Source organism: Anomaloglossus baeobatrachus, chromosome 3, assembly GCF_048569485.1.
Source record: "Anomaloglossus baeobatrachus isolate aAnoBae1 chromosome 3, aAnoBae1.hap1, whole genome shotgun sequence".
Taxonomy (NCBI): Eukaryota; Metazoa; Chordata; class Amphibia; order Anura; family Aromobatidae; genus Anomaloglossus; species Anomaloglossus baeobatrachus.
Window position 1 is genome coordinate 323,512,002 of NC_134355.1, and position 26,461 is coordinate 323,538,462.

A 26,461-nucleotide genomic window follows, 5' to 3' on the forward strand; every position below is an offset into this window, starting at 1 on the left:
AAGAGAGGCGTACAGACAGCTCAGGGTTGGCGAATGTTATCAACGCCTTACTTTTAATCCCCTGAGTAAATTTACGAAAGAACTACATTGTCTTTTGGCTGATGCTGTGGAGTGTGGCACCATAGAGAGGGGTTTGTCTGATGCGCTGCATGTGGGCGAGCCGACGATACCGACACTGTATCTGCTACCTAAGGTACACAAGGATGTGAATGTGCCTCCGGGTAGACCTATTGTGTCGGGTGTGGGCAACTTTCTTGAGCGTGTCTGTATATATATCGATTCTTTGTTAAAACCATTGGTCGAGTCTCTTCCCTCTTTCACAAGGGATACGGGCAATTTTTTGCAGAAAATCGATTCGATACAAGTGGGGGAAGGCTCCCTGTTGGTCTCTTGCGATGTCGAATCGCTCTATACGAGCATTCGACATCACGACGGACTACGGGCGGTGTCATATTTTCTCTCTATGACCAACATGTCTGGGACCGAGAGGGACTTTGTCATGGACTTATTGAGTTTTGCCTTGACTCATAATTTTTTCTTTTTTGGGGGGTCCCTCTACCTGCAGCTCCAGGGAACAGCAATGGGGGCGGCCTTTGCGCCTTCATATGCTAATTTGTTTCTGGGGCTGTGGGAGAGGGAGCTTCTCCTGTCAGATTGGCTGTCGTCGGTGGACCGCATCCCTTTGTGGACGCGGTACATCGACGACATCTTTTTTATCTGGCAGGGGACGATCCCGGAACTTAATGCGTAACTTGAATAACAACGAAATGAATATACGGCTTACTCATAAGTTCAGTGACACGTCCCTCGAGTTCCTGGATGTCTTGGTCATTAGAGATTCATTAGGTTTCTTACAGACAGATTTATATCGAAAGGATACATCCGTAAACTCGGTATTACATGCCTCCTCTGCCCACCCCGCACATGTGGTACGAGCTGTTCCTGTGGGACAATTCCTCCGCCTACGGCGGATTTGTTCCTCGGACTCTTCTTTTGAGTCCAAGGCTCTGGATCTCAAACAGAGATTCCGTGATCGCGGGTACAGCAATAGGTCTATCAAGAGGGCATACAACAGAGCTAGGAATTCCCCACGTGTGGATCTATTGTTTGGTGACCGTGGGACTAGAAATACGAATATGGTGAGGATGGTCACCAGGTACCACTCACATTGGGAATTGATGCTACAGGTCATGTCTCGATATTGGTCTATACTGACTGTTGATCCCATTCTTCGGAGGTACTTGCCTGATAGACCATCAGTGGCAGCCCGCAAGTCCAGAAATTTGAAAGACATATTGACATCTAGTCATTACAACAAGAAGGATAAGAATGTTCTCCCCTTCGTATCTTCCTCATCTATCACATCCAGGTCAAGAGTTGGCTGTTCACCATGTGGGGCGTGCGTTGCATGCCCTAACATTGAAACAGCGACAGAGTTCACTTCTTCTGATGGGAAAGTTTTTCCCATTAAAAAGAAGATTAATTGCCTTTCTAAGGCTGTGGTGTACTATGCTGTTTGCCCGTGTCCTCTCGTCTATGTCGGCCTGACTACGCGGGCCTTGAAGGTTCGCGTGAGGGAACATGTCCGTGATATTCAGGCCGCCAGGGACGAGATTGACATTGATAGCCTTAAGACCATACCTAGGCATTTTAGGAAACATCACCAGTGCGATCATACTGCATTGAAAGTACGGGGTATTGATCAAATTATATCTGGAATTCGAGGCGGGAATGTTACCCGTCTTCTCACACAGCGTGAGACGGAATGGATATGGACCTTGAAGACCCTACAGCCTTTTGGGCTGAATGAGTGTCTAAGCTTCGTATCATTCCTATAGATTTTCCGGACAATGCCGTATTTTGTGTCTGGGTATATAATGTGTCATCCTTGAGTTTGCAGCTCTATATGTGATCCTCTTGTTCTTAATCCATTTGGTCCTTTTTTAATTTATATGTGTTTTATTTCTATTTCTAGTTCCATTCATATTTCCTCGTCCTTCCTGATCTTTCTTTGCGTCCACATGATCGTCTTATGGAGAAAATGACAATATTTCGGATAACAGTTAAAGGGGAATGACACTACATCGACTGACATGTGCTGCAATTTGTTATACGATTAATCCATGTTTTTGTATATTCATTTCTGTACATGTTATTGATCGGCAGTTATGCTGGGTGTATGGCGCCCCCCACTGAGTTGGGAACTGTTTTCGGGTGGTCATTTCTCTCCTGGTGCCAGTGCGCGCGTGTGTTCACCTTGCTGCGCTGGGTCGCTGTGTGCGTGTCCTTTGGGCTCCTTTCGTGGCGATCTGATCACCACGGTCGGTGCTGGACGCGCCCATGGCGACTTAGTGCTTCCGATGTGTTCACCCGCGCGCCATGAATGGTTAACTGGGACAGAATGATAGTTCCATCATGCCTATGTATATTAAATATATGTAATGATGTGTTATGTTTCTGTACCTATGGTTTGCACCTTTGAAATTGATCTGATGTTATTATTGCACTATAGTGGGGTATATTCGTAGAATATAGCATATTGATATGTTTATATGGCGTATTGATGTATACCATTATTTATCTATCGTATACTGCATGCACTATTCTACTATTCGAAATAATACCCCTCTGTATATTCTCATACTTGTACGAGATGCAGCTGTTGAGTGGATCTTCTGTGGTTTATGCACTGGGCTGGCATGATGCCCGAATTTAATGGGTTTATATGTTGACTAAGTGCTGCACACACGCGTCTCTGTGTGACGTGGCGAGCGTACCTCCCAGTTGATGACGCGGTTCCCTTAGTTGGATACTTCCGGTTTCGCGTCATCCTGGGGGGGCGGGGTCTAAGCCGTCACGGGTCTCTGTGTAAATTGGATCACATGGCCCGTACACACGCCCCCTATGTGACGTGGCGAGCACGTTTCCTGATTGTGGACGTACTGCCGATGATGGTGCCGCGTCAGGCGGGGGCGTGTTGTTTGCTTATGACCCATGCGCGAACCACCAATACCATTGAGCAGTGTGTGCACACCCCACAGGTGATGGTTTGGCACGCCCCTGGATTGATGACGCGATGCCTATACTTGTATACTTCCGGTTTTCGCGTCATACATGTGGACGGAGCCTGACCGGCCTGTTTGAACCACTCACCAATGGCATTTACTGTTATAGTACTGTTGGATTGGTTAGTGCATCTTTGGACGTTTTGATTGGCCAGGACTGACCCGGTCTAGGATTGGATAGGTTTTATTTATAAGGACGCTCTTTTTACTCTGAGACCACCCCCGGAAGAAGACTCACGAAACCTATAGGTCGGGGCTCCTCTCCCATATACCATACCTCAGGTACGATATTGCTGTGTGTTTTGTTACCCTGTGCCACTAGTGAGACACGTTTGTACATTTGTAGCTGGTCTGTTTAGTATTACCGGCACCGGGTACTGTTTAGCACTCAGTAGTTGCTTTTTATCCACTTAGCACATGGTTGTCCATGTGTTTGGTACGTATCACTTTGTTCTTGTATGGTACTTTTTCCACTTTCATCTATAGCCCCAGTGGTTAGCTTGGGGTTCCCTTAGAATGACCACTCACCACATGGATAGCCCTTTGCACTCAGCGGTGGTTATATTGTAGGTGGTTATGAATAGTGGACATTTAAAGCATAGTGCTAGAGGTTGTAGTCGTACCTATTGAACCTAGTTTAGTATCCAACTCCAGACATTGGGTGTTACAACCTTATGCTAAGTGACTCCCCCTTTGTTTGATCATCTGTTTGGGGTAGTTTTTTGCTCTTTGACTGGGTTTTTACATGCAATGTGTGCCAGGTTGGTATATGGGTACCATCTGGTAATTATCACCATCTGTCTCTATGAAAAAGTTTTTTATCACTTTGATTGTTGTCTTTTGTACTGAATAAAATTTGGCTCTATTTTCAACTACAAAGTCTTCGTACAGATTTTTTCTTCAGGGTTCTAGACATAGCCCCCATGAATTTCTAGTAAACAGTAAAAAAAAAACACAACACAGAGAATTTTTTTTTTATTAGAAATAAAACAAAAAAAAACATTTAGAGACTCCATCTTTGTTATAAAACAATCCTTAGTCCAACATCCACAGGGACAGCAATGTCAACTTTGCTTCATCACTGTGCACAGACACAGTGTATACAAAGTGAGAAGCAGAGAGAGCCATGTTAGCTCTGCTACATCGCTCTGTACAGAGCAAGGAGCAGGCGGACAGTGAGGGTATGATTCATGCAGTCTCGCATTGCATCACCCCGCACCTGACGCCCTCAGGACAGGAGCGCTTCAGCTGCATGAGTCATCTGGAAATACATGCAGCCGACCCCGCTCCTGTCGGGAGATTGTGTGCCATGATGCGATGTGACACACAGTGACAATGAAAGTTCAGTTACCAGGACCTTTGATGACATCATAGTCATGTGACCAGTCTGTAGCCAATAAGGTAATACAACATTCACACCTGACTGTTCACATGGCTATGACGTCACGGAAGGTCCTTTTAGTCAGAGATGATTACCGGGGGGCACAGCAATGATCGGATGGACGCGGAAGCAGAAGTGGCCAGGAGACAGAGTCTGCAGGACCCGTCGAGGGACCTATAAGTATGATCATAATGTTTTTTAATAATGTGCCTTTTTTTACAGCCCCTGGACCCAATCTGGACCCAATCTGTAACACGAGATTCGCAAGAAAGCTCGTGATCGGGATCGTGTACATGATCACTACGTGATTGGTACGATCCACAATCTTTACAGATCGGGATCGCCCATCACTAGAAGCGAGGCAACTTCAAAATGCGTTGAATCAATAAACCGCTTTTTGTATAATGCACAGCATCATTATTGACCGTCATCGCAGAATAACCACTAATCATCCCTCTCTCCTTAAAAAAAAAAAAAAAAAGGAAGAGAGCTATTTTTAATTTTAGTAAAGAGTTCCACTACAGATGGTGAAGCCCAGACCTCTTCTTGGCCTGTCTGGTGAGGTTTAGGCAGTTTGTGTGATCAGTCCACCACAGTATAAAAGTTTGAAAACCCCTGTAATAGGAGAAAGTCATTCTTCAACTCCCCTTATTACCTTGATAGCTTATTGCATGTAGTGTCTTCAAAGGCCCCCATACACATCTCAAGCAACTCACCCATACACAGAAGCATTCGTTCAGCGAAGCTCTCCAGTGTAGAAATGAGCGGCCTGTGAAATTTGGGTTTTGCTGGTCCACCTGAACTTTTTTAAAATGTTTGGTTTTGGACCCGGCTTGACTTGAACGTCATTTAAAGTCACTGTTTGGCAGTTTGAGTTTCTGCCCACATGCAGCTAGCCCTAACCATGAACAGAACACTTCCAGGGGAGGGTGGGCTGAGCACCGAGTGTAACCGAGCACACCGATGTTCGTGTGAGTGGTTTGCATTCATAAAGGACCCAAACTCCAAACCCAAACTTTGTTTTCTTGGAAAACGTTTGAGTTCATACCGAACACCAAACATCAGGTTCGCTCATCTGTACTCTTGTATTCACTCTATGAGAAAGCCGGTGGCTGACAAGTTGGCTGGTGACTTATTTTCAGGAGAACAATACAACTGGCAATCCGATATCTGACATGCCTGATCAACCACTCCCCTCATAATCAGTTGGCATGTGCCCTCATACACATTAGACTGTCTGTCAAACTTGTCGATGTTTAGTAGTCTGTTTATGTAGGACTTTAGTTCTTCCAGATGACCAGGCTGTATTTCCATGAACCGGTGTAAAATTTAATTTTACAGGCACTGATTACTTGCCATTTCCCTGATTAGTACAGTAACAAGTTATCATCTCATTGTTGAGCAACCTCTTATGTATTCATTGGTTAACTGCTTTGACAATACATGACAACTTTTTAAGACTAATGTCCTACAGAAGTTACACTGCTGAGCAGATATGCAGGATATGAATATGAAGGATATTGGACCATGCTCAGGAAAGAGTGGATAAAAAAGAATACTAATTAGGGGATCAGAAAGAATTTCCTTCTATTCTCCTGCAGAAGTCCTGGCATGACATATTATGTTGGCTAAAACTAAAAGATAAACTTGCTGTGAACATGACTACAAGAATCAGGAATTAAATTAACCAATTGTCATCCTGTAGGCTATATTATTTTATTATAGAATAAAAGGGAATTCCCGAAGTAATATGAAGCAAAAAAAGACGTTACTCAAGCAAGTTTAGTAAGCAATGTATAAGGCTGGACACGTACAAGTCCTTATTCAGACGTTCGGAAATTATCATCTTGGTCTATTGATGATTTTCACATGCAGATCACATACCAATTATAATCTATGATGCTGCTCACATGTCTATGTTTTTAAGTGGCCGCCTGACATTTCCGTTTTTGATCTTAGTCATGGATCTCAGCTATTTTCAAACTTTGAGTATTTGGTAATTTTTTTTTTACCTAAGTATTTCTACGCCAAAACCAGGAATGGGCAAAAAATACAAAAGTGGTGGCCATGTTGCTATTATACATTTCCACTTCTGGTTTTGGCTTACAAATCCTGAGGTAAAAAACTCCCCAAATACTCAACATTTGCACATGGCCTTACAATTACTGAGGTAAAAAAAACTCATCAAATACTCAACGTGTACACATGGCCTTACATATACTGAGGTAAAAAACTCCCCAACTACTCAATGTGTGCACGTGGCCTTACATATACTGAGGTAAGAACTCACCAAATACTCACCATGTGGACGTGGCCTTAAAATGCCCATAGTGTCTTGTGAAAATCACTGGCAGTACATATTGCCATACTTGTGCAGTCTTTTCTGTTGTCCATGTTTTAACACTGTAAGGGATGAGAAAAGATTTGCAATTTTGTTTTACATTTTTCATATGTTGAAAGCATCAGTGGTAAAACTGACACACTGACCCAATACTAATGAAAATCGTTCCAATTTTTTGGCCGTACCCAAAAAATCATTGACATTTGAATGAGTGAATGTTTATTTCAATGAGAACAGGGGGATACAGCTAGACACCTAATGGGTCTTATCCTTCGGTAGCCATGTCATTGTCTTCCTTTTATTTCCTATATTTGCCTCTTAGGTGTCAAATTTGTCATTATTAGTTTTCTTTATCTTAGATTGACATTTTTGAAGGATCAATTCGAGGAATGGACATCATCAGGTGGATGGAGAGATACCTCAGTGATGTAAGTAAACCTCTTAACAGTGGTGTAACTTGAACCTTGTGGGCCTCAATGCAAGTTCTCCTATCATCCTTGGTCTTTAATAGTATGTCTTCCCATATGGAAACCTTTTTGACCACCCTAAGCTCTAAGACCAGGTGCAACTGCAAACCATGCACCCACTATAGTTACAGCCCTGCCTCTTTATTTATGAAGCAGCAGCTATTGCTGTTAGAGTAAAAAGGCATAAAGCCAGCCCACCTACCAGCTACAGAGGAAATCTCTAATATTTTGTCAGTACTTTAATACTGTCATGACCATTGCTTGGCTCTGACAGGAATAAGTCAGATGGGAGGTGTCTGTTCGGTTGTGCCTCGTTCTGGGACTCTCACCGCTTTATTATGGTGTGGACTTCTCCAGGACGCCGCCAATAATATTTCTTGCTGTGCAGCGTGCACACTGGTTCCTGTGAGTTTGCTCGGATATGTCCCGCTACCCAGCTTACCTCTCCCTGACCTCCGTTCCCACCGTACTGTCTGTACTGTCTGTGCACCCTATCTACCTGACCCTGGTTCCATCCCATGTGTCCTTCTCCACCCCCACCTTTGTACTTACGTGCTCTCCCGGCCTCTGACCTTGGTAATGTCCCCTAACTACGGCTCTGCTCCGCCTCGGCTTTTTAGGCCCTGTGCGCACAATGCATTTTTTGCCGTGTTTGCAGTTCGTTGCCTCAAACTGCATGGATTGCCTTCCACAGCAAAGTCTATGAGAATTCAGGAAGGCTGTGAGCACATTGATTCTTTTTTGCCTGCAGTTTTGAGTGCAGAAAAAGAAGCAGCATGTCAATTCTCTTTGCGTTTTGTCCCTCCGTTTCAGAGGACTGGCAGATCAATCCCTTTCTGACTCAGGGTCGGTGGGGGATTGATCCCTGGTATCTGGCCAGATGCTGGTCCACATATAAAGTCCATGGGGACCATAATCTGGTGCAAAGTGGTAGGAGCAAGCGCTTCATACTCACCGATCACTGGGGTGGCTGTCTTGCTGCTCCCGTGGCCTCTCATTCTTCTTCCCTGGCTGCTCATTAGGCTCATACATATTCACTGCTTCCCCCCGCTCACCGCATGTGTTTTTTTATGCATTTTTCTTGTCCAGAGGTGCGTTTTTCTGCCAGAGGGTGCGTTTTTTGCTGATGAACTAAAACTATAGCGTGCACACGTACCCTTACGTGACTTTTCGGCTTCTGACCCACTTGCTTCCATTTGACTTCGGCTGGCTCACTCCCCTATATTGACGTGACATCTCGGTTTGATTTTGGCTTGTGTGACTACTCTTAAGCTGGGTTTACACGCAATGACATCGCTAACGAGATGTCGTTGGGGTCACAGAATTTGTGGCGCACATCCGGCCTCGTTAGCGACGTCGTTGCGTGTGACACCGCAGGAACGACCAGTAACGATTAAAAATACTCACCATATCGTTGATCGTTGTCCAGTCGTTGTAATCTCGATTATCGTTGCTGCTGCAGGACGCAGGTTGTTTGTCGTTCCTGCTGCAGCACACATCGCTATGTGTGACACCGCAGGAACGAGGAACAACATCGTACCTGCGGCCACCGGCAATAAGGAAGGAGGTGGGCGGGATGTTCGTCCCGCTTATCTCCGGCCCTCCGCTTCTATTGGGCGGCCGCTTAGTGACGTCGCTGTGACGCCGAATGAACTGCCCCCCTTAGAAAGGAGCCGGTTCGCCGGCCACAGCGATGTCGCTAGGCAGGTAAGTATAGTGTGACGGGTGTTAGCGATGTTGTGCGCCACGGGCAGCGATATCGCTGCGTGTAAACCCCGCTTTACTCTCGTGCTAGCGACCTCTGGTAGGCTTTTGTATTACTGCACTTTGGAATCAATCTCCACTAAGTCCATGCTAGCCTAGTGGAAGCTTGACAAATACTATATATTACAATTCAAAATATCTGACCAAAGGGGAGTTTGTCACCACAAAATGACTGTTCGAACTAAGCACAGACAGTGAAATAATTCACTGCACCTTTCCAACTATTGTTCTTGTTTTAAATCTATCTCCATGGAGGGAATGGCCATTAAATGACATACTGTATATAATATATGATTGTGACTAGGAATGCAATCAATTATTTTGTGTTTTATATTAATTTACTGTGTAGAGTTTTAGTATGTAATATAACATTACATATTTTCTGCTGATTCATTTTAAGAAATGACTAATTAAAATTACTGTAATTTTACTGTCACACAATAATAATAATGAAAAAAAAAATCACAATACACTAATGTGTCTTATTTGGGGCTGGACAGTTCACATTTGTGCTCAAGTGTCTTTTCCGTCTGTGTGTACATTTCAGTGGAATGTTACTTATACATATTTTGTCCAATTTTTGTAATTGATTAGACAAATGTGATGATCATCATAGCGATTAGCCCACAGTACAAAAAGGATGTTGAAATGGACTTGATTCATGTTAGTGATGATCATGGCCTACACACACGATACATCCACCGATTGGTGAGTAATGGCAACCTTCTTCACTTGTTCACAAACCAGTTTATCATTTTTTTACTCAGTTAAGGCCATGTTGTCTTGTGCAGAAATGTTTTTTTCCACTGGATTGTTTCAAAATACCCAATTACAATCTCCTGTGATTATTCCATTTCTGCTGATTTTTTAATAAGTTTTTCCCTTCTTTATGAATTTTGGTGGAGATCTGCACTTTAGGCTGGAATCATACTTGCGATTGACTCATGCGTGACACGCGCGTGTCTCACCTCTCATCACCCGGCATTGCCGCGCACTCTTCTGACAGGAGTGGGTTGGCTGCATGTATTTTTATCCCATAGAGAAAAAAATGCAGTGTCTTTTTCCACCTTTGGTACCAGACAATTTTTCATAATTTTTTTTCTGTCAATATAGTTGTATGAGGGCTTGCATTTTTTTGAATGATGAGTTGTAGTTTTGAGCCATTTTTGTAATATACTTTTATTAGCTGTGCTGCTTTCCTGAGTGCATCTGTGTGTGGGTCACATAACACGCAACTGCATCTTGTTTTGTTACTTCCAATCTTTGGACAGGGATCAGATCAAGTGAGAAGAGAACTTCACTGGTGGGGGCAGAGCTGCCTTTCAGAGATTTACAGCTTTTTGAACACGCATTCTCAGATCACAGACTATACACTCCTCTTCTGCAAGGATCCTGCAGATGTTTTGGAGTAATAGCAACTTTAGCTGACAAGCGCTGGGATATGCTGCTTGTCATTCGAGAGCATATAACAGTGCTTGTCAGCTGAAGGGGCCGTCATTCCAAATCATAAACAGAATCTGCACCACGTATCGCCAAGCTCAGATCAGGCTTCATTGTCCTTTAAATGGATTCTGCCGATGCTTTGATGTGTACCGCCCCGGGGCTTGGCCGGCTGCCGAGCGGCTCGGATCTGTGCTCGTCGGTGGGTGGCTCGAGCTCTTCCACGAACCCGGGGGTCACGTCGCTCTGAAAGGGGGGTTGGCGCTACACGTAGGGACTTCGGTGGGAAGGTCCATGGCCGGAGCCACGGTGGTTTGCAGGGGGATTTTAGTTCGTGACGCCACCCACGGGTTGTGGTGAATGGATGGACACCACCGCTGCCGTTGACTAGGCTCCCGGGGACGGTGTTGCGCAGCTTGGTGTTGACCCCCTCCGTGGGTAGGGGGATGATGGTCCCGGGGGCCCGAGGGAGGTGCTGAGGCGAGGGGATGGATGCGTGCTGGGGTGTTGGTGCGGTGCGATGCGCGGCCAGAAGGAACTGGTGTACTCACTATGATAAAACACGCTGGAGTCTCTGGTAAACCAAACAAGGTGATGAACGGTGCCCGCAGCCGGCTGCAGCTTCCCCTTAACAGGTTGGTGGTTTCCACCTTTTTCCTGCACCTCTTTAGTGTAAACGTTATGACTCTTATGCCTAAGCAACGGTAGTCCGCTCCCCGGCTTGCTGTGTGTCGGGAGAGCCCTGTTTGCCCGCAGACGCTGGCTTGGGTCTCTGTGCCTTGGCGGTGGCTTTACCTTAATGGTTGGGCTGTTGTCTTCAGTCAGGTCTTGTGTGGGGAAGGTCCTAAAGTCCAGTCCTCAATCAGTTGATTTGACTTAGCCTAGTTGTTTCTGGGCCTCGTACTGGGTCTGAGTACCCCTCCTGGTGCTCCGGTTTCCAATCGGTTCCCCGGTTCGGTACCGGCAGGCCACCACCCGACCCCGGTCCCTACGGTTCCACCGGCTGTAATCCCAGCTCCTGCAGGTGGCCACCAGAGTCTGCCTCTTTGCCAAAGGTGACTGGGCTCCAACCCAGACACCTGGTGTAGACTTTGGCAGGCCTGAGCACAGGTCTGCCCTTGAACTTGACTCCCCTCACTTCTTTCCACTGTCAAAGCTCAACTCTTAACTCTCACTGTTTTTCCCACCTCTGGGCCTGTGAACTCCTCGGTGGGCGGAGCCAACTGCCTGGCTCCGCCCCACCCTGGTGTGAACATCAAACCCGGAGGGTGGTGACAAAGGTTTGTAGTTTGGCTGCTGTCACCTTTCTAAGGGGAAGGGGGTGTGTGTGTGCACGGGACTACCTGCGACGACCTGACTAGTCCAGGGCGTCACAGATGCGCCGGCCCGAATAACCGACAAGCATTGTGATATGCTTTCTAATGACATTGCAGAAATTTTCAGCTGAAGAGCAAGTCCTCAAAAGGATCAGAATGGTCTGTTTCAGAGGACAGTGAAATCTGTAATCTGAGCTCAGTTTCCTGTCACTCATTGCTAGGCAGATCCAACCCTATCAGTGATGTCTTCTTGTGATTTTGTCCAATTCTGGTGCTCCTACTTTTCCAGCTATTTGTCTTTCTGAAAAACCTTAGTGACTAAAATTTCGAGTGATATTCCCATATTTTTCTGCATAACAAGACAGCTGAGAATTTTAGGAATCTGGGTTACCTCAAAAACACAGCTGAGAGAAACAAAAAGATATCTACAGGTGTTTCTACATTATCTGTTAATGACTTGCATTTAGCGATGAGCAAGCACTCCCATGCTTGGGTACTCAGTACTCATAACGATCAGTTTGACACTCGGATGGGGTCGACTCAAATACCGAGTATAATCGAATTTAATGGGGAACTCAAGCATTTTTCCAGAAAATCTTCCCCTTTGACTCCTATTATACTCGGTATGTGAGTTGAGCCCGACCGAACGTCTGACTGCTCGTTACGAGTACCAAGCACACAAGCATGGCAGTGCTCACTCATCACTACTTGCATTATATAAAGAATATGTATAATCCATCTTCCCATGAAAATCTCTTCCCAATAGCTAGACAGATTGTGCTGTTTGCTTTTAGGCTATGTGCGCACAGTGCGTTTTTCGCGGCGTTTTTGCGCGTTTTTCGGGTGCGTTTTTGGCCTCAAAACTGCAGGACTTTGCTTCCCCAGCAAAGTCTATGAGTTTTCATTTTTGCTGTCCGCACACATCTGGTTTTTTTACCTGCGTTTTTGAGTTAAAAAAAAAAAATGGACATGTCAGTTCTTTCCTGCGTTTTTCTGCATTTTCCCCCCATGCAATGCATTGGAAAAACGCAGCAAAACGGAGAGATCAAAAACGCAGCAAAACGCAGCCAAAAACGCACCAAATCGCGGCAAAAACGCATGCGTTTTTTTATGCGTTTCTTCGACGCAGGTGCCTTTTTGTGCGTTTTTAGCGGCCAAAAACGCACAAAAACGCAGCGTCAAAAAGACGCAGTGTGCGAACCTAGCCTTATTGACGCTTTTCCCAGATCTTCCCATCTCTGTAGCAAGTCTATCATAATGATTAAAATCTGTACATTTACTAAACATTGGATTTGTATTACAAGCATTAATGTGATTTTTATTACATTATTACTTATTATAGATGCAGATGGAGTTCATAAAACAAGGAAGCATGAACTTCAGATTCATTCCTGTTCTTTTCCCAAATGCAACTGAGGTCAGTTCAAAATTAACTGCATCAAAAACAGCCTTTGTTTTAGGTTATGTTCACATAGGGCAGATACACTACAGATTTTACAACCACATTTGCAGGAGGAAAATTCACAATGTAAGGGCTCGTGCGCATGTTGCGTTTTTTCTTGCGTTTCCGCAGCATTTTGAGCAGCAGCGTCTCATTGTCAAAATGCATGAGTTTTGGTTTTCAAGACAAATCTATGGGATTTTGAGAAAATTCGTTCGCACGATGCTTTTTTAAACGCAGCGTTTTGATTGTCAAAAATTTGACAAAATCTCTGCGTTTAAAAATACAGCATGTCAATTCTTTTGTCCGTTTTGGCAGCGTTTAGGTATCATTTAAGTCTATGAGATTTTTAAAAACGCATCCAAAAACAAAAATAATGCGTTTTATATGCATTTTTGTTGAATTCGCATGCTTTTTTGACAACAAAAAAGTATGCGTTTTGTGCTGGAAGTGAGGTCAAGAGATTTCCTGTTGACCTCACATCCAGCCTTAAATAAAATCAGAGTCGTAATATATTTATTAATCATTTTAATTAATAAATATTATTATTTAATATAATTTTTCAGAATATTCACATTATAGTGCATGAGCAGAAGCAGGAAATGTCATCGTTTTTTGGGGGGGGGGGGGGGGTTTCTCATTGTGTTTGTTTGAAGAAACTTTATTTTCCATTGACAAAGTTTTGTAAACGCATCAAAATTTAAACATGGAAAATGCATTGAAATAGCACTTAAAACGCACGGGAAACGCGCTCAAAACGCATGCGTATTTATTGCGGGTTTTTTTTTTACAAAAACAAAAATGTCAAAAACAGAAACTTCCAGAGGATGCATTTATTTCTACAATGGACAGGACTCACCGTGCGCACGAGCCCTCAAAGTGGATGAGTTTTACCAAATTTTGTATGCATGGTGAAAAATCATGCACATTTATTTTCACAGCGGGTTTCATCTTTTTTCAGAAGGTGGAATCCACAGCAAATCAACATAAAAGGGTGCAATTAAATGTCTTTTTATTTTTTCTTGCCTGCATAAATGGACCAATTTTCATCTGTGTGCGCCATCCCATTTCCATCTGATTTTATTATTTCATCATCTATGTGTCATCCTTCAACTTACCCCACATGCAAAAAAAAATTAGAGGTTTCCTACCATAGGAAAATGGACAACACATGAGCACTAGTGATTTGCGGGTGTGCTAGCCACTGCTTTTTACTCGTTCGAGCATCAGGTTTCTCCGATGCGACTCGAACACCGAGCATAATTGAAGTCAATGGGAAACTTGAGAACTTCTAAAGGCCCCGTCACACTAAGCAACATCGCTAGCAACATCGCTGCTAACGAACAACTTTTGTGACGTTGCTAGCGATGTTGCTGTGTGTGACATCCAGCAACAACCTGGCCCCTGCTGTGAGGTCGTTGGTTGTTGCTGAATGTCCTGGGCCATTTTTTAGTTGTTGCTGTCCCGCTGTGAAGCACAGATCGCTGTGTGTGACAGCGAGACAGCAACAACTAAATGTGCAGGCAGCAGGAGCCGGTTTCTGCGGAGGCTGGTAACCAATTTAAACATCGGGTAACCAAGAAGCCCTGTCCTTGGTTACCCGATATTTACCTTAGTTACCAGCCTCCGCCGCTCTCACTGTCAGTGCCGGCTCCTGCTCTGTGCACATGTAGCTAGCTGCAGGACACATCGGGTTAATTAACCCGATGTGTGCTGTAGCTAGGAGAGCAGGGAGCCAGCGCTAAGCGGTGTGCGCTGCTCCCTGCTCTCTGCACATGTAGCTCCGTGCGCTGGTAACCAAGGTAAATATCGGGTTGGTTACCGATATTTACCTTAGTTACCAAGCGCAGCATCTTCCACGCTGCGCTGGGGGCTTGTCACTGGTTGCTGGTGAGCTCACCAGCAACTCGTGTAGCCACGCTCCAGCGATCCCTGCCAGGTCAGGTTGCTGGTGGGATCGCTGGAGCGTCGCAGTGTGACATCTCACCAGCAACCTCCTAGCAACTTACCAGCGATCCCTATCGTTGTTGGGATCGCTGGTAAGTTGCTTAGTGTGACGGTACCTTTAATCAATTTACAATCTGTGACGAACACGCTCACTCATCACTAATGAGCATGGATGCAATTTATAAGGGTTTGGGGGGCTTTTGTGGACCTATTCACTACAGTGGACAAGGTTGATGCATAAAGTAAACCAAAGTAGAACATGTCTTAGTCTTTTATGCAGAAAAACACACAAAAAAAACAGGCAAAAAAAAAAAAAAATGTAATTACATGTATCTAAACTCATACAATGTAATGTGTCAATGAAAAGCACAACAAAAAAAGGATGTCTGATTGAGGTCTAACATATGCCATTGTCATGACCTTTATGTTTTTTTTCAGGAACATGTGCCTAATTGGCTGAAAAACACACACATTTATCGATGGCCATGTGATACAGGGAGACTATTCCTGCGTCTGTTACGAGAGGAGGAATATATTATTCCCCCAGTTGGTCAACTACCTATCCTGGAAGTTAGAAATATAAATGAACAACGTCGCTCTTACTATTAGAGAAGTAAAAGTGCATCATTTTATGGAAATCGTTGAGTCTTGGGATTAACATGTTATTTACACCAGCAGATAACTTTAGGTCTGCAATCAAAAATCATATTACACATTGTATTGTGGTAAGCAAAGAGTATGGCAATACATCAAGAAAATCTGAGATGTGAACGTTGATTCTGGGGTCACTCCGAATGTCCACAATGCAAAGTGTGAATGATGATTAGGCAATGACGCCTACTGCTGGACTCAACATCTATATTTTTCTTTCCTACAGTATTAGATCAATGAAGATAATTGCTTTCACTTGTCCAGAAAATCCTTGTTAATGTCAATTTCCTATGTTTCTTGTTTAGCCATTATGGAAGAAAAATCCCAACATTATGTTTGTAGTATAAGCTGCTGAGCGTGAACAGTGTGTCATTTTGACCAGAGTTACACTTGCGAGTGACTCGCATTGCATCACCCAGCACGGCCTGACACTCTCTGTACAGGAGCGTCTCAGCTGCATAGAAATACATGCAGCTGACCCACTCCTATCCGGAGAGTGTGCGGCCGTGCCGGGTGATGCAATGCGAGTCACTCGCAAGTGTGACTCCGGCCTTACTGTGATTTACTCACATGCAAGAATCGGATCACAGGTGTGGAGAAGATAGAGAGCTTAATTTCTCCATCTTTTCCATTGTCTGACTCAGTGTATATCTGACTGCATTCGGATGTCATCAGTGCAGTTTGATGTTTTGCACTTAGACTTGTATGGGTGCGCGTGATCCAATATAAGCTGCTAATTACAGCATGGTGCGATTTTTTTTTTTTTTTTTTTTTTTTTTTAAATTTTTTTATTTTCACATGCCGATTTGGCATGAGAACAATGCTCTGGTTGGCACTGCCCCATAATAAAACATTGGAACGAGGGCTATTTGATAAAACATGAAACAGCACTCATCTGATGTACAGTATATGTTAGTTAAACACCCATGTGTGTGAACCCTCCCACATATCATCTCTAATTCACAGGCAAATTAAACAAAAAAAAAACAGAGTGGGGCTTTAAACTATCCGAATGTACTTCTGCACTTTCTAAAATATTGATTTTTCACAGTAGAGGGCGCTACTGCCTTACGTTTTTGTGGAGCTGTTTTCTAGGAACATTTCCATGGTGATTTTTATTGTGCCTGTAAATATGATCTTGTGTGGTATGCACAAGATCCAACTATTGCTATATGCATGGCTCCATGTGTGATCATTATTAACATGCTATAATCATTCTTACCAATATCTATTAATAATGCAGATATATATATATATATATATATATATTAAATACATTAAAAAAAAAAAAAAAGACTCAGTTGTGGAATCTGTCTACATAGAATGAAGGAACAGTAAGATACGGTGCCCTTATTTCCATTGTTTGTGTATTGCATCTTTCCTTACAAGGATCTTTCCCTTTGTACACCAGCAGCTTACCCACAGCACCACATTTGGTGTTCTCGATCCTACTAACACCACATCTGGGAGATCGTTTACCATGCACTGTACACATGAACAAGATTTTGGAGCAGATCCAGAACCAGTAGTCACATTAAAGGAATCCCACAACTAAAGGGGGGAGGGGTGCAAACCTCCCTGAATATCACCGCAGTTAAATGGATCTGTAGGATGCATTATCCCATATATGGATAACGATTGACAGTGCTTAGCTGTTATTACAATGGATCACAAGTCCAGGGGCAATCTATGGATACTTGTAGACTGCATGTAGAATTCTCATGTATCATATTAGATTTATTTCTCTAGGTTTATTTAAAAATACACCCTAGTATATATCACATGCCTATTACTATTCATGGGAAATATTGCCACTTCCCAGCAGAGTCCCAGCTATTGCAGGTGGTTTTCCAGACATTGCTCTGGGGAAAAAATATGCAAACCAGTTCTCCTCCAGAAGGAAGAATATTCTCTTTCCTTGCAGAGATTCAGCTGGTTTAGGTTTAATTCCCACCCCATATTGAGTTTTTTATGCTGCGTATATTTTTTAAAAAAATCAGCATCTTAGGCTACGTTCCCACAAAGTGCTTTTGGCAAAAACAGTTAGCGTAAAAAACGGAATGTCTTATTATTCCTGGAGAATGGATTTGATTTATAGAAATCTCATGCCCACTGTTCTTCTTTTTAACTCAGCGTTAACTGACCTGCGATGCGTGTTTCAAATCCGCAGCATGTCAATTTCTCTTGCAGGTTCGCTGAGTCTTCTGTGCAGATTTTTCTCAACAACTTGGAAAATCTGCCGGTGAAAAATCCACTTGTTTTTAGTGTTGTTCTGCCACTGAAATGCATAAAAAAAAAAACACATACACCAAAAAGTATCAAAAACAAAGCAGATTTATATAAAGCATGACACACGAAATAGAGAAAAATACTACAGCATAAAAAATGTGAAATGCACGTTAAAAAAAAGCACTAAAAAATGCAATGAAAAAATGTAAGTAACCTAATTTACATAATAGGTGCAGAAATGTAGAAATTCTGTAGCATAAAAATATAACTGAAAACTCAATGTGGGAATGTAGCTTTCCAGATAAAGATGAGTAATAGATTCACACTACTGTGGTCCGACATCCACTTCAGTTTTGTGTGGCAGTCGGACCAAAGCAGTATAAACTTCCTTGGCTGTAACTCGAATGCAAGCATCCTGGAAATCACTTGCTATTATTAGGCTTTATACAATGTCATGACCTAAGGATAAATCATCAATATCAGTGTAATTTGAAACCGCTTTAAGTTTGTTGACCTTTTATAGCTATGTTGCAGCAAAAAGTGAACAAGTCCTGCACCGCCTGCCCTCAGATTACCTCCAGGTCCAGTGGCTCACGTGCTGATGATTGCCATATAGCGCTGGTTGCAGGCGCAGCGTGCTGGTCGGTAGTGAGCAGCTAGGAGATCCAACAACAGGGAGATGAATAATCGACCGCAAACAGCTGCTATGCCAAACAAATTCTTTTTTATTCAAACGTTCTTTTCATCGGTGCAGATAAAATTGCGGGGGGTGGCTTGGATGCGACTCCCTCCAAAGGACGACGGCCGTTTCGTCTGTAAGTCAGACTTCTACGGGTCCACGTCGGGGAATGGCCACACACACCTTATAAAGGGGAGTGCATCCAGGCCACACCACCGCACGTTAAAAACAGAGGAATGCACACATGACAGTGATTAACATAAGTGCAGACAAAAACATCCCATTTAAAACATGGTCATGCAACCAATGTGACATACATTTCAAAAACAAACATGAAAACAGGGGAAAAAAAAGGGAAAAAAAAGGGAAAAAAAAAGGGAAAAAAAAAAAAAAAAATTCCACTGAAAGGTACAGGGGCATTTATCAATGTCATATCGACACATAATACATTATATTCATATTATTCTTTTTAATGACATAACCACACATTTGTCAAAAGATCCAGAATGAATCAATCACTCAAAAATAATTTACAAAAATTGGTTTCATGCAAACCGATTTTATAAGAATACCACCAGGTCGTTACGGTCATTTAAACCCAGGTTTCCCTGCGCTCCAAATTTTATTATCATACTTGCTTCTTTACGTAGCAATAATTTATGGAGATCGCCCCCTTGTGGAGGCAGGGAAACCTGGACTAGTCCTGCAAAGCGCAAGATGTTGGGATTCCACAAATTTCGTCTTGCAGGAAATAAACTGCCTAACCTGGTGAGAAAAGGAACCAATTTGAAGAGATGTACCGGTGATATGCAAGGCGCAAAACTTGCAGTGACCAATATGTGGTTTATGTGATTGTATGCCCCTGTGGAAGATTTTACATAGGGAAGACAATCAGGTGCATGTACATACGCTTTAGAGAGCACTATAAATCGATTTCCACAGGGAAAGGTTCTCCTAGGTTAATAGAACACATTCGTACAGCACATGAAGGTAATCCCAACATCTTGCGCTTTGCAGGACTAGTCCAGGTTTCCCTGCCTCCACAAGGGGGCGATCTCCATAAATTATTGCTACGTAAAGAAGCAAGTATGATAATAAAATTTGGAGCGCAGGGAAACCTGGGTTTAAATGACCGTAACGACCTGGTGGTATTCTTATAAAATCGGTTTGCATGAAACCAATTTTTGTAAATTATTTTCGAGTGATTGATTCATTCTGGATCTTTTGACAAATGTGTGGTTATGTCATTAAAAAGAATAATATGAATATAATGTATTATGTGTTGATATGACATTGATAAATGCCCCTGTACCTTTCAGTGGAATTTTTTTTTTTTTTTCCCTTTTTTTTTCCCTTTTTTTTCCCTTTTTTTCCCCTGTTTTCATGTTTGTTTTTGAAATGTATGTCACATTGGTTGCATGACCATGTTTTAAATGGGATGTTTTTGTCTGCCCTTATGTTAATCACTGTCATGTGTGCATTCCTCTGTTTTTAACGTGCGGTGGTGTGGCCTGGATGCACTCCCCTTTATAAGGTGTGTGTGGCCATTCCCCGACGTGGACCCGTAGAAGTCTGACTTACAGACGAAACGGCCGTCGTCCTTTGGAGGGACTCGCATCCAAGCCACCCCCCGCAATTTTATCTGCACCGATGAAAAGAACGTTTGAATAAAAAAGAATTTGTTTGGCATAGCAGCTGTTTGCGGTCGATTATTCATCTCCCTGTTGTTTTATAGCTATGTACCTCCAAAATCTGTTTATAATATAATACATTAAAAGTATATCACACACTTCAATGGGAACCATCATATCCAGAAAGGTAATTTATCCCTAGATGTAGGGTTAAAGGGGGCTTTACACGCAGCTACATCGCTAGCGATGTCGCTCATGAAAGCACCCACCCCCGTTTGTGCATCACGGGCAAATCGCTGCCCGTGGCACACAATATCGCTAGTACCCGGGCCGTCACACGAACTTACCTTCCTAATGATGTCATTGTGGGCGGCGAACAGCACCTTTTTATAAGGGGGCGGTTCGTGCGACGTCACAGCGACGTCACACAGCAGGCGTCCAATAGAAGCGGAGGGGCGGAGAGCAGCCGCATGAAAGTCACACCCAGCTCGTTGCCGAAGGACGCAGGTACAGTGATGTTCATCGTTCCTGGCGTGTCACACGTAGCGATGTGTGCTGCCTCAGGAACGAAGAACAACCTGCATCCAGCACAAGGAACGATATTTGGGAAATGGACGACGTGTCAACAATCAACCATTTGGTGAGTGTTTTCATCATTAGCGGTCGCTCGTACGTGTCACACGCAACGACGTCTCTAACGAGGCCGGATATGCGTCACGAATTCCGTGACCCCAACGACATCTCGTTAGTGGTCGTTGCGTGTAACGGGGCCTTTAGGCTGCAGTGCTTACCAGTGCTATTGTGAAGAGTGGAATCTCATGATTAAGACCTGAGGCGTCGAAACGCGTTGTTCTGCTGCCATCCGACTGATATGCTGTACCTGCTGCAATTTTAATATGCATTGGCACAATAAAATGGATTTTTAATTTTCTCATTCCTGGCGCTGGAACTCTTTTCCTTTTCTATTATTGATTGACTGCCAAGTCAAATCCGTGCGCAGGATTTGGTACACACCAGCAAGGCAGTACGGTGAGCTGGATTACCCCTTCTCCCTTTGGATTCACACTATGGTATGACATCTGATGCGAGTGCATCGGATGCGATATGCTAATGACCCTCAGCTCCCGCTATGCTGCCAGCGAGAGCCAAGTGTCATGCAACTGAGATACGATCCTGCGCTCGGATCACAGCTGTGAAGGAGAGGGAGGGATTAATCTCTCCATCTCCTCTGTATATACACCAGCCTCAGTGTATCCTATGTGATGTACTGTATATACAGCAACCCCAGTGTATCCTATGTGATGTATATACTTCAGCCAGTGAGTCTCCTATGTGATGTATATGTTTCAGACCCAGTGTTTCCCATTGTTACAAGTGTCTCTTGCCATTGAGAGATTTGTGATGGTTCACATTGAGATTCTGCAAATTTTAAATGCATTTGACTTCTGTTGGCATTGCAGGGGTTAATGTTTTTTTGTCCTTGCACTTTACTGCTAACTAGTTGAGCTCAGCTGCACCCGGTTTTTGACCACTTCCCTCCTTTTGAAATAAACACTTGATCCTTCATGTGATGCTGGCTATAGATTCATTCTATACTGACCACAGCTGAAAATCCTGCTATTGGAGCCTTGTCATATGCTGTTTGGTGCTTGACTGCTACTGTTGATTGTTTATCCTCTTGTTGTTCTCCTTTACTCATGTTGCCTTATACCTTTGTGTTAGTGTGCTGTGTGATAGAGTTTTTGGTGTTCCCTGTTTGTCTATTTCTGTGGAGTTATCACTCTGGTCCTGGCCCTCCCCTGCGGTGGTGGACAGGAAATATTAGATCAGTGCTGGCCAGGAGCAGGGCTAGAAAGGTGGCCCAGACATTCTCACCATCAGAGGTATCTGGGAGCAGGGATAGCTAGGGAGCGCTAGCCTGAGGGCCAGTCTAGGAGCCACTATCCACCTACAGCGTGATATTATAGCCAGACATATAAAGTATGACTCAGACTGCAGCATTTGCACACCTGGCCAAGACTTTAACGCAGGAGATTACGGACCTGCATTTTCAGGTCATGCAGCAGCTGCAGAAAATTGCTGGTTTTATGATCTCGGTTCACACCCACACTCAGCCAGAGCTCAAGATAGGTTTTCTGGGGGATAAATTTATGGTTTTCAGGAAGGCCTGCAAACTATACTTTAGGCTTTGGCCTTGTATCTCAGGGAGTGAGGAACAGCAAGTAGGGATTGTTATTTTTCTCCTGCAGGAAGATCCCCAGTCCTGGGCTTCTCTCTGCTGATCGACTCAGTCATGGTTGGTGGACAATGTTTTTGCGGCTTTGGCCTTCATGATGACCCTGATAGCATCTCCCTTGCTCCGTAGGCTCCAGCAGGGTGTGGATGGCTGAATAGTACTGCCCAGAGTTTCACAGGTGTGCCACTGACACCCAGTGAAATTACCCTGCCCTTAGGAGTCATTTCTGTGAGAGTCTGTTAGTTAACCTCTGTGATTCTTAGTACAGTATGCTACTCCGACGTCATTGGAGGTTGTGATGGCCCTTGCCGTCAGGGTAGATAGACGCCTCAGGGAAAGATCTTCTGTGACCCTGCCCACAGTTATTCTCCTTAGTGGATGATCCCACAGTTGCAGCTTGACAAACCTATGCAGTTGGGAGGGTCTCCCCTTGTACTAGGTCACTTGCAGTTCGCCGTGGGATGGGGGCATGTTTCTATTGTGGTCTCATAGGTCAATATATTGGGATTTGTCCCTTGATACCCAAAAAGGTAACACCATCTAAAAAGTTGCAACCACCTGGTCATGTGGAGAGAAGTGATCAAGGTGTGTACATTTCCTCCATTTAGATATCTCAGTTCACCATATTTGCTGATGTAGTTTTCTTTGAAAAAATTCTGTTCTTGTGGACAGTGGTGCAGGAACCAAAATGATTGACTCCCGCTTTCCTCAGATGCATGGTCTGGCCAGTAGTCCTTTAGCTAGATCTATTCCCATATTGGCCATCAAATCTTCCCCCCCAACCAGCGAGAATTTTCCCAAGTCGTAGGTAACATAAACCTGCGGATAGGGACTCTTCATTGGGAGCACCTATCCTCCTACGTCTTGGAGAACCTGACCACTCCCATCGAGTTGGGTCTTCCCTGGCTGAAAAAACATAATTTTGGGAGTGATTGGTGGTTCAGAGAAGTTGTCAGTTGGGGCAGTTTTTGCAATAATAACTGTTTGTGTGTAACTATCTCCGTCATCCTGGTAAAACCTACATCCCCGTTTCTAGCCGAGGTGACTAAGGTGCTGCCAGAGAGAAGGAGCAATAGTCTACCCTCCCCTCAGGGTTATACTAGGCTTTGGTCTTTAAGGCACAGGGGGATGCCTCTGTTGTCTGTCCTTCAAGAGGATTTCCTTCTCTGAACAAATGGCATGCATGGCAATAAACGTTCAGGTTCGGTCATGTGAATAACTTTGTTTGGGAATCCACCAAAAACATCAAGTGGAAGTATGCATCAGGATCTCCGGGCTCTAGGTTTATTATTCCATTTAGAGGTTCAGACGTAATTCTATGGCTTTTCGGTTGGAGCTACCCCCAGTGTTGAAGTTGCTTAACATCTTCCACAGGAGCTTAGAAGATTTGTTATGTCTCCGGAGCCTGCTTTATTGCTGCCACATTACATTTGTGTGAACCTTGAAGGACAGGTGTTAACGGAGGCAAACGAGAGTGAGTTGGTGCGTCCCTTCTGTTAGTCGTATCTGGACAAGTCCGGTCTTAAGGGTCCTGAGGCCCCCCTTATAGAAAGTGGGGTACTGTCACAAGTGTCTATTGCAGTTGAAAGATTTATGATTGTTCACATTTAGTTTTTTAGGTTCTACAATGTCGTTTTTCCTTGCAGTTTGCTGCTAACTAGTTGATCTCAGCTGTAGACGGTTTCTGACTACTCCCCTCTTCTTGAAATAGTCACATGATCCTTCATGTGATGTCAGCTATAGATTCATTCTATACTGACCACCCAAGGAGACAGGAAGGTTCTTGTAAGGCTAAAGACCCTGCTATTTGAGCTGTGTTGTGTGTTGTTTGGTCTTTGACTGCTACTGTTGGTTGTTTATCCTCTTGTCCTCCTTTACTCGTGTTGTCTTACTCCCCTGTGTGTTAGCCTGCTGTGTTTTCCCTGTTTGTCTATTTCTGTGGGGTTACAACTCCGATTTTGGCCATCCCCTGGGGTAGGGGAGAGGGGGTATTAGATCAGGGCTGGCCATAAGTAGGACCAGGATGGCTGCTCAGACGTCCTTACCATCAGAGGTGTCTCTGGGAGCAGGGACAGCTAGGGCCCCCTAGCCTGAGAGCCAATCTAGATGCCACTATCCCCATCTACTTCGTGATACCCATGTGACATATATACAGCAGTCTTGGGGTCTCTTTTATGATGTAGATATAACATCTCCTATGTTATGCATATGTTGCAGTCCCAGCGTCTTCTATATGACGTATGTAGAGCGGACTTAACTGTCTCCTAAGTCATGTATATAGAACAGTTTCAGTTTCTCCTTTGTGATGTATAAAGTAGTCTTGGTGTCTCCTTTGTGATTTGTATAGAGCAGTCTTGGTGTCTCCTATGTGATGTATAATTCAGATCTCCCACTGTTTGAGTTCTATAAATGTTACATAAGCAGTCATGAGTTTGTAATATGGATCGGTGTTCAAAACTTATTGTTGTTTTCAAAATTGATCGCATAGAGTCAACTGCTATTCAGATCGATGCAAATCTGGAAAAGCAGTTGCGAGTAGTATCATCAATACCACTTAACATCACATGTTGCACCAAAGAGAAAAAGTTCCAGCTATCATAGTAGGGGTGAGTTAAGTACTGTAAATATATGACCAAATATAGCAGGATAGATTTCAAGTTGATAATTTTGTACAGCACCTGACGAATGTAATAAATATCCAAATAGCCCATGGAGGACAAAGGTTCCCCACTCCTGCTCTATGGACTGCTTGAGAAAGGCTCCCTAGAGAGAGAGCTGAAACATGGGTGGTATTGTGCATAAAAGATTCTCACTTTTTCACTATGTGCTGCCTCCTTTTTTGTAGATAGAAAGATAGATAGAATTGGCGTATCCTAGAGAGTCATATCTTCCAACTTTATAAACCAGGAGTAGGAAATATATTGTGCCACATACACAGTAATGTCTAGAAAACAGATCAGCGTAGCACATGAACCATTGATTCATTAAAAAAATCAAAACAAACAGTCATGTGTAGACAACAAATACAGAAATGTGCATTAGGCCTGGGTCACACTGGCGTATAGCATCCAATGAAATGGAATGCTATATGCTAATGACACATGTATGTTATATGCTAATGACACCAACTCTGCTGCAAGGTGCAGAGAAGATGGAGAATTTAATTTCTCCATTGTTTTGGCATATATCTGACTGTACTCGGATGACATTCGAGTGCAGTACAATGTTTAACACGCACCAATAGACTTGTATGGGTGCGCGTCAGCTGAGATACACTGTCAATTCCAACATACAGTGATTTTCTTCTCACGCCGAATCGGAATGAGAAAAAAAAAACACTGATCGACACTGCTGCATAGTATAACTTTGGAGGGAGTGTGATCTGATAAAACATCAGATAACACTCGTTCGTTTTATATGCAAATGTAAGCGTACTCTAACCCTGTAGTCAGCAGGTAAGCATACATTCTTATTTTATTCCTTCATATGATTTGTGCAAGTAGTTCTCCACACTGGACAGGAATCATTTATAGGCTACTAGTGTTGGTATGAATCGATTCACAGGATGGGTCCAGTGGTAAAATCTGTAATCTGTGGCTGGATTACCAGGTAGGGAAAAGGCGGTCTCATTGGAGGAAGAAGATCACTGACAGGAGTATTCAGATTTGCGGAATACTCCTGTCGGTGATCTCATTCCTGTGCAGAGCTCTAATGAGACCTCCTCTCCCTTTTATTCCTGCTTTCAGCTCGGTGTTGTCCACGGTCAGTGCAGGTAACGCGGGCAGAGCTCCTAGCAAATTCTTACCATTGTTGTGTATAGTATGCACAACTTACCAAGGTGAGCCTAAGGCCTCACAAGAGTGTATTAATCAG

General features: G+C 43.7%; 1 protein-coding gene across 1 annotated transcript in view; it reads left to right on the forward strand.

Moving 5' to 3' along the window:
• The window catches only part of TRAF3IP2 (TRAF3 interacting protein 2), a 49,692-nt gene extending 32,639 nt beyond the window's left edge, over nucleotides 1-17,053 (forward strand). The window contains exons 6-9 of the mRNA XM_075338336.1: nucleotides 7,147-7,215; nucleotides 9,613-9,726; nucleotides 13,117-13,191; nucleotides 15,601-17,053. Of these exons, the coding sequence (XP_075194451.1) occupies nucleotides 7,147-7,215; nucleotides 9,613-9,726; nucleotides 13,117-13,191; nucleotides 15,601-15,771 (429 nt within the window). The 3' untranslated portion in view covers nucleotides 15,772-17,053. The remainder of the gene's footprint in view (nucleotides 1-7,146; nucleotides 7,216-9,612; nucleotides 9,727-13,116; nucleotides 13,192-15,600) is intronic.
• Nucleotides 17,054-26,461: the final 9,408 nt, after the last annotated feature.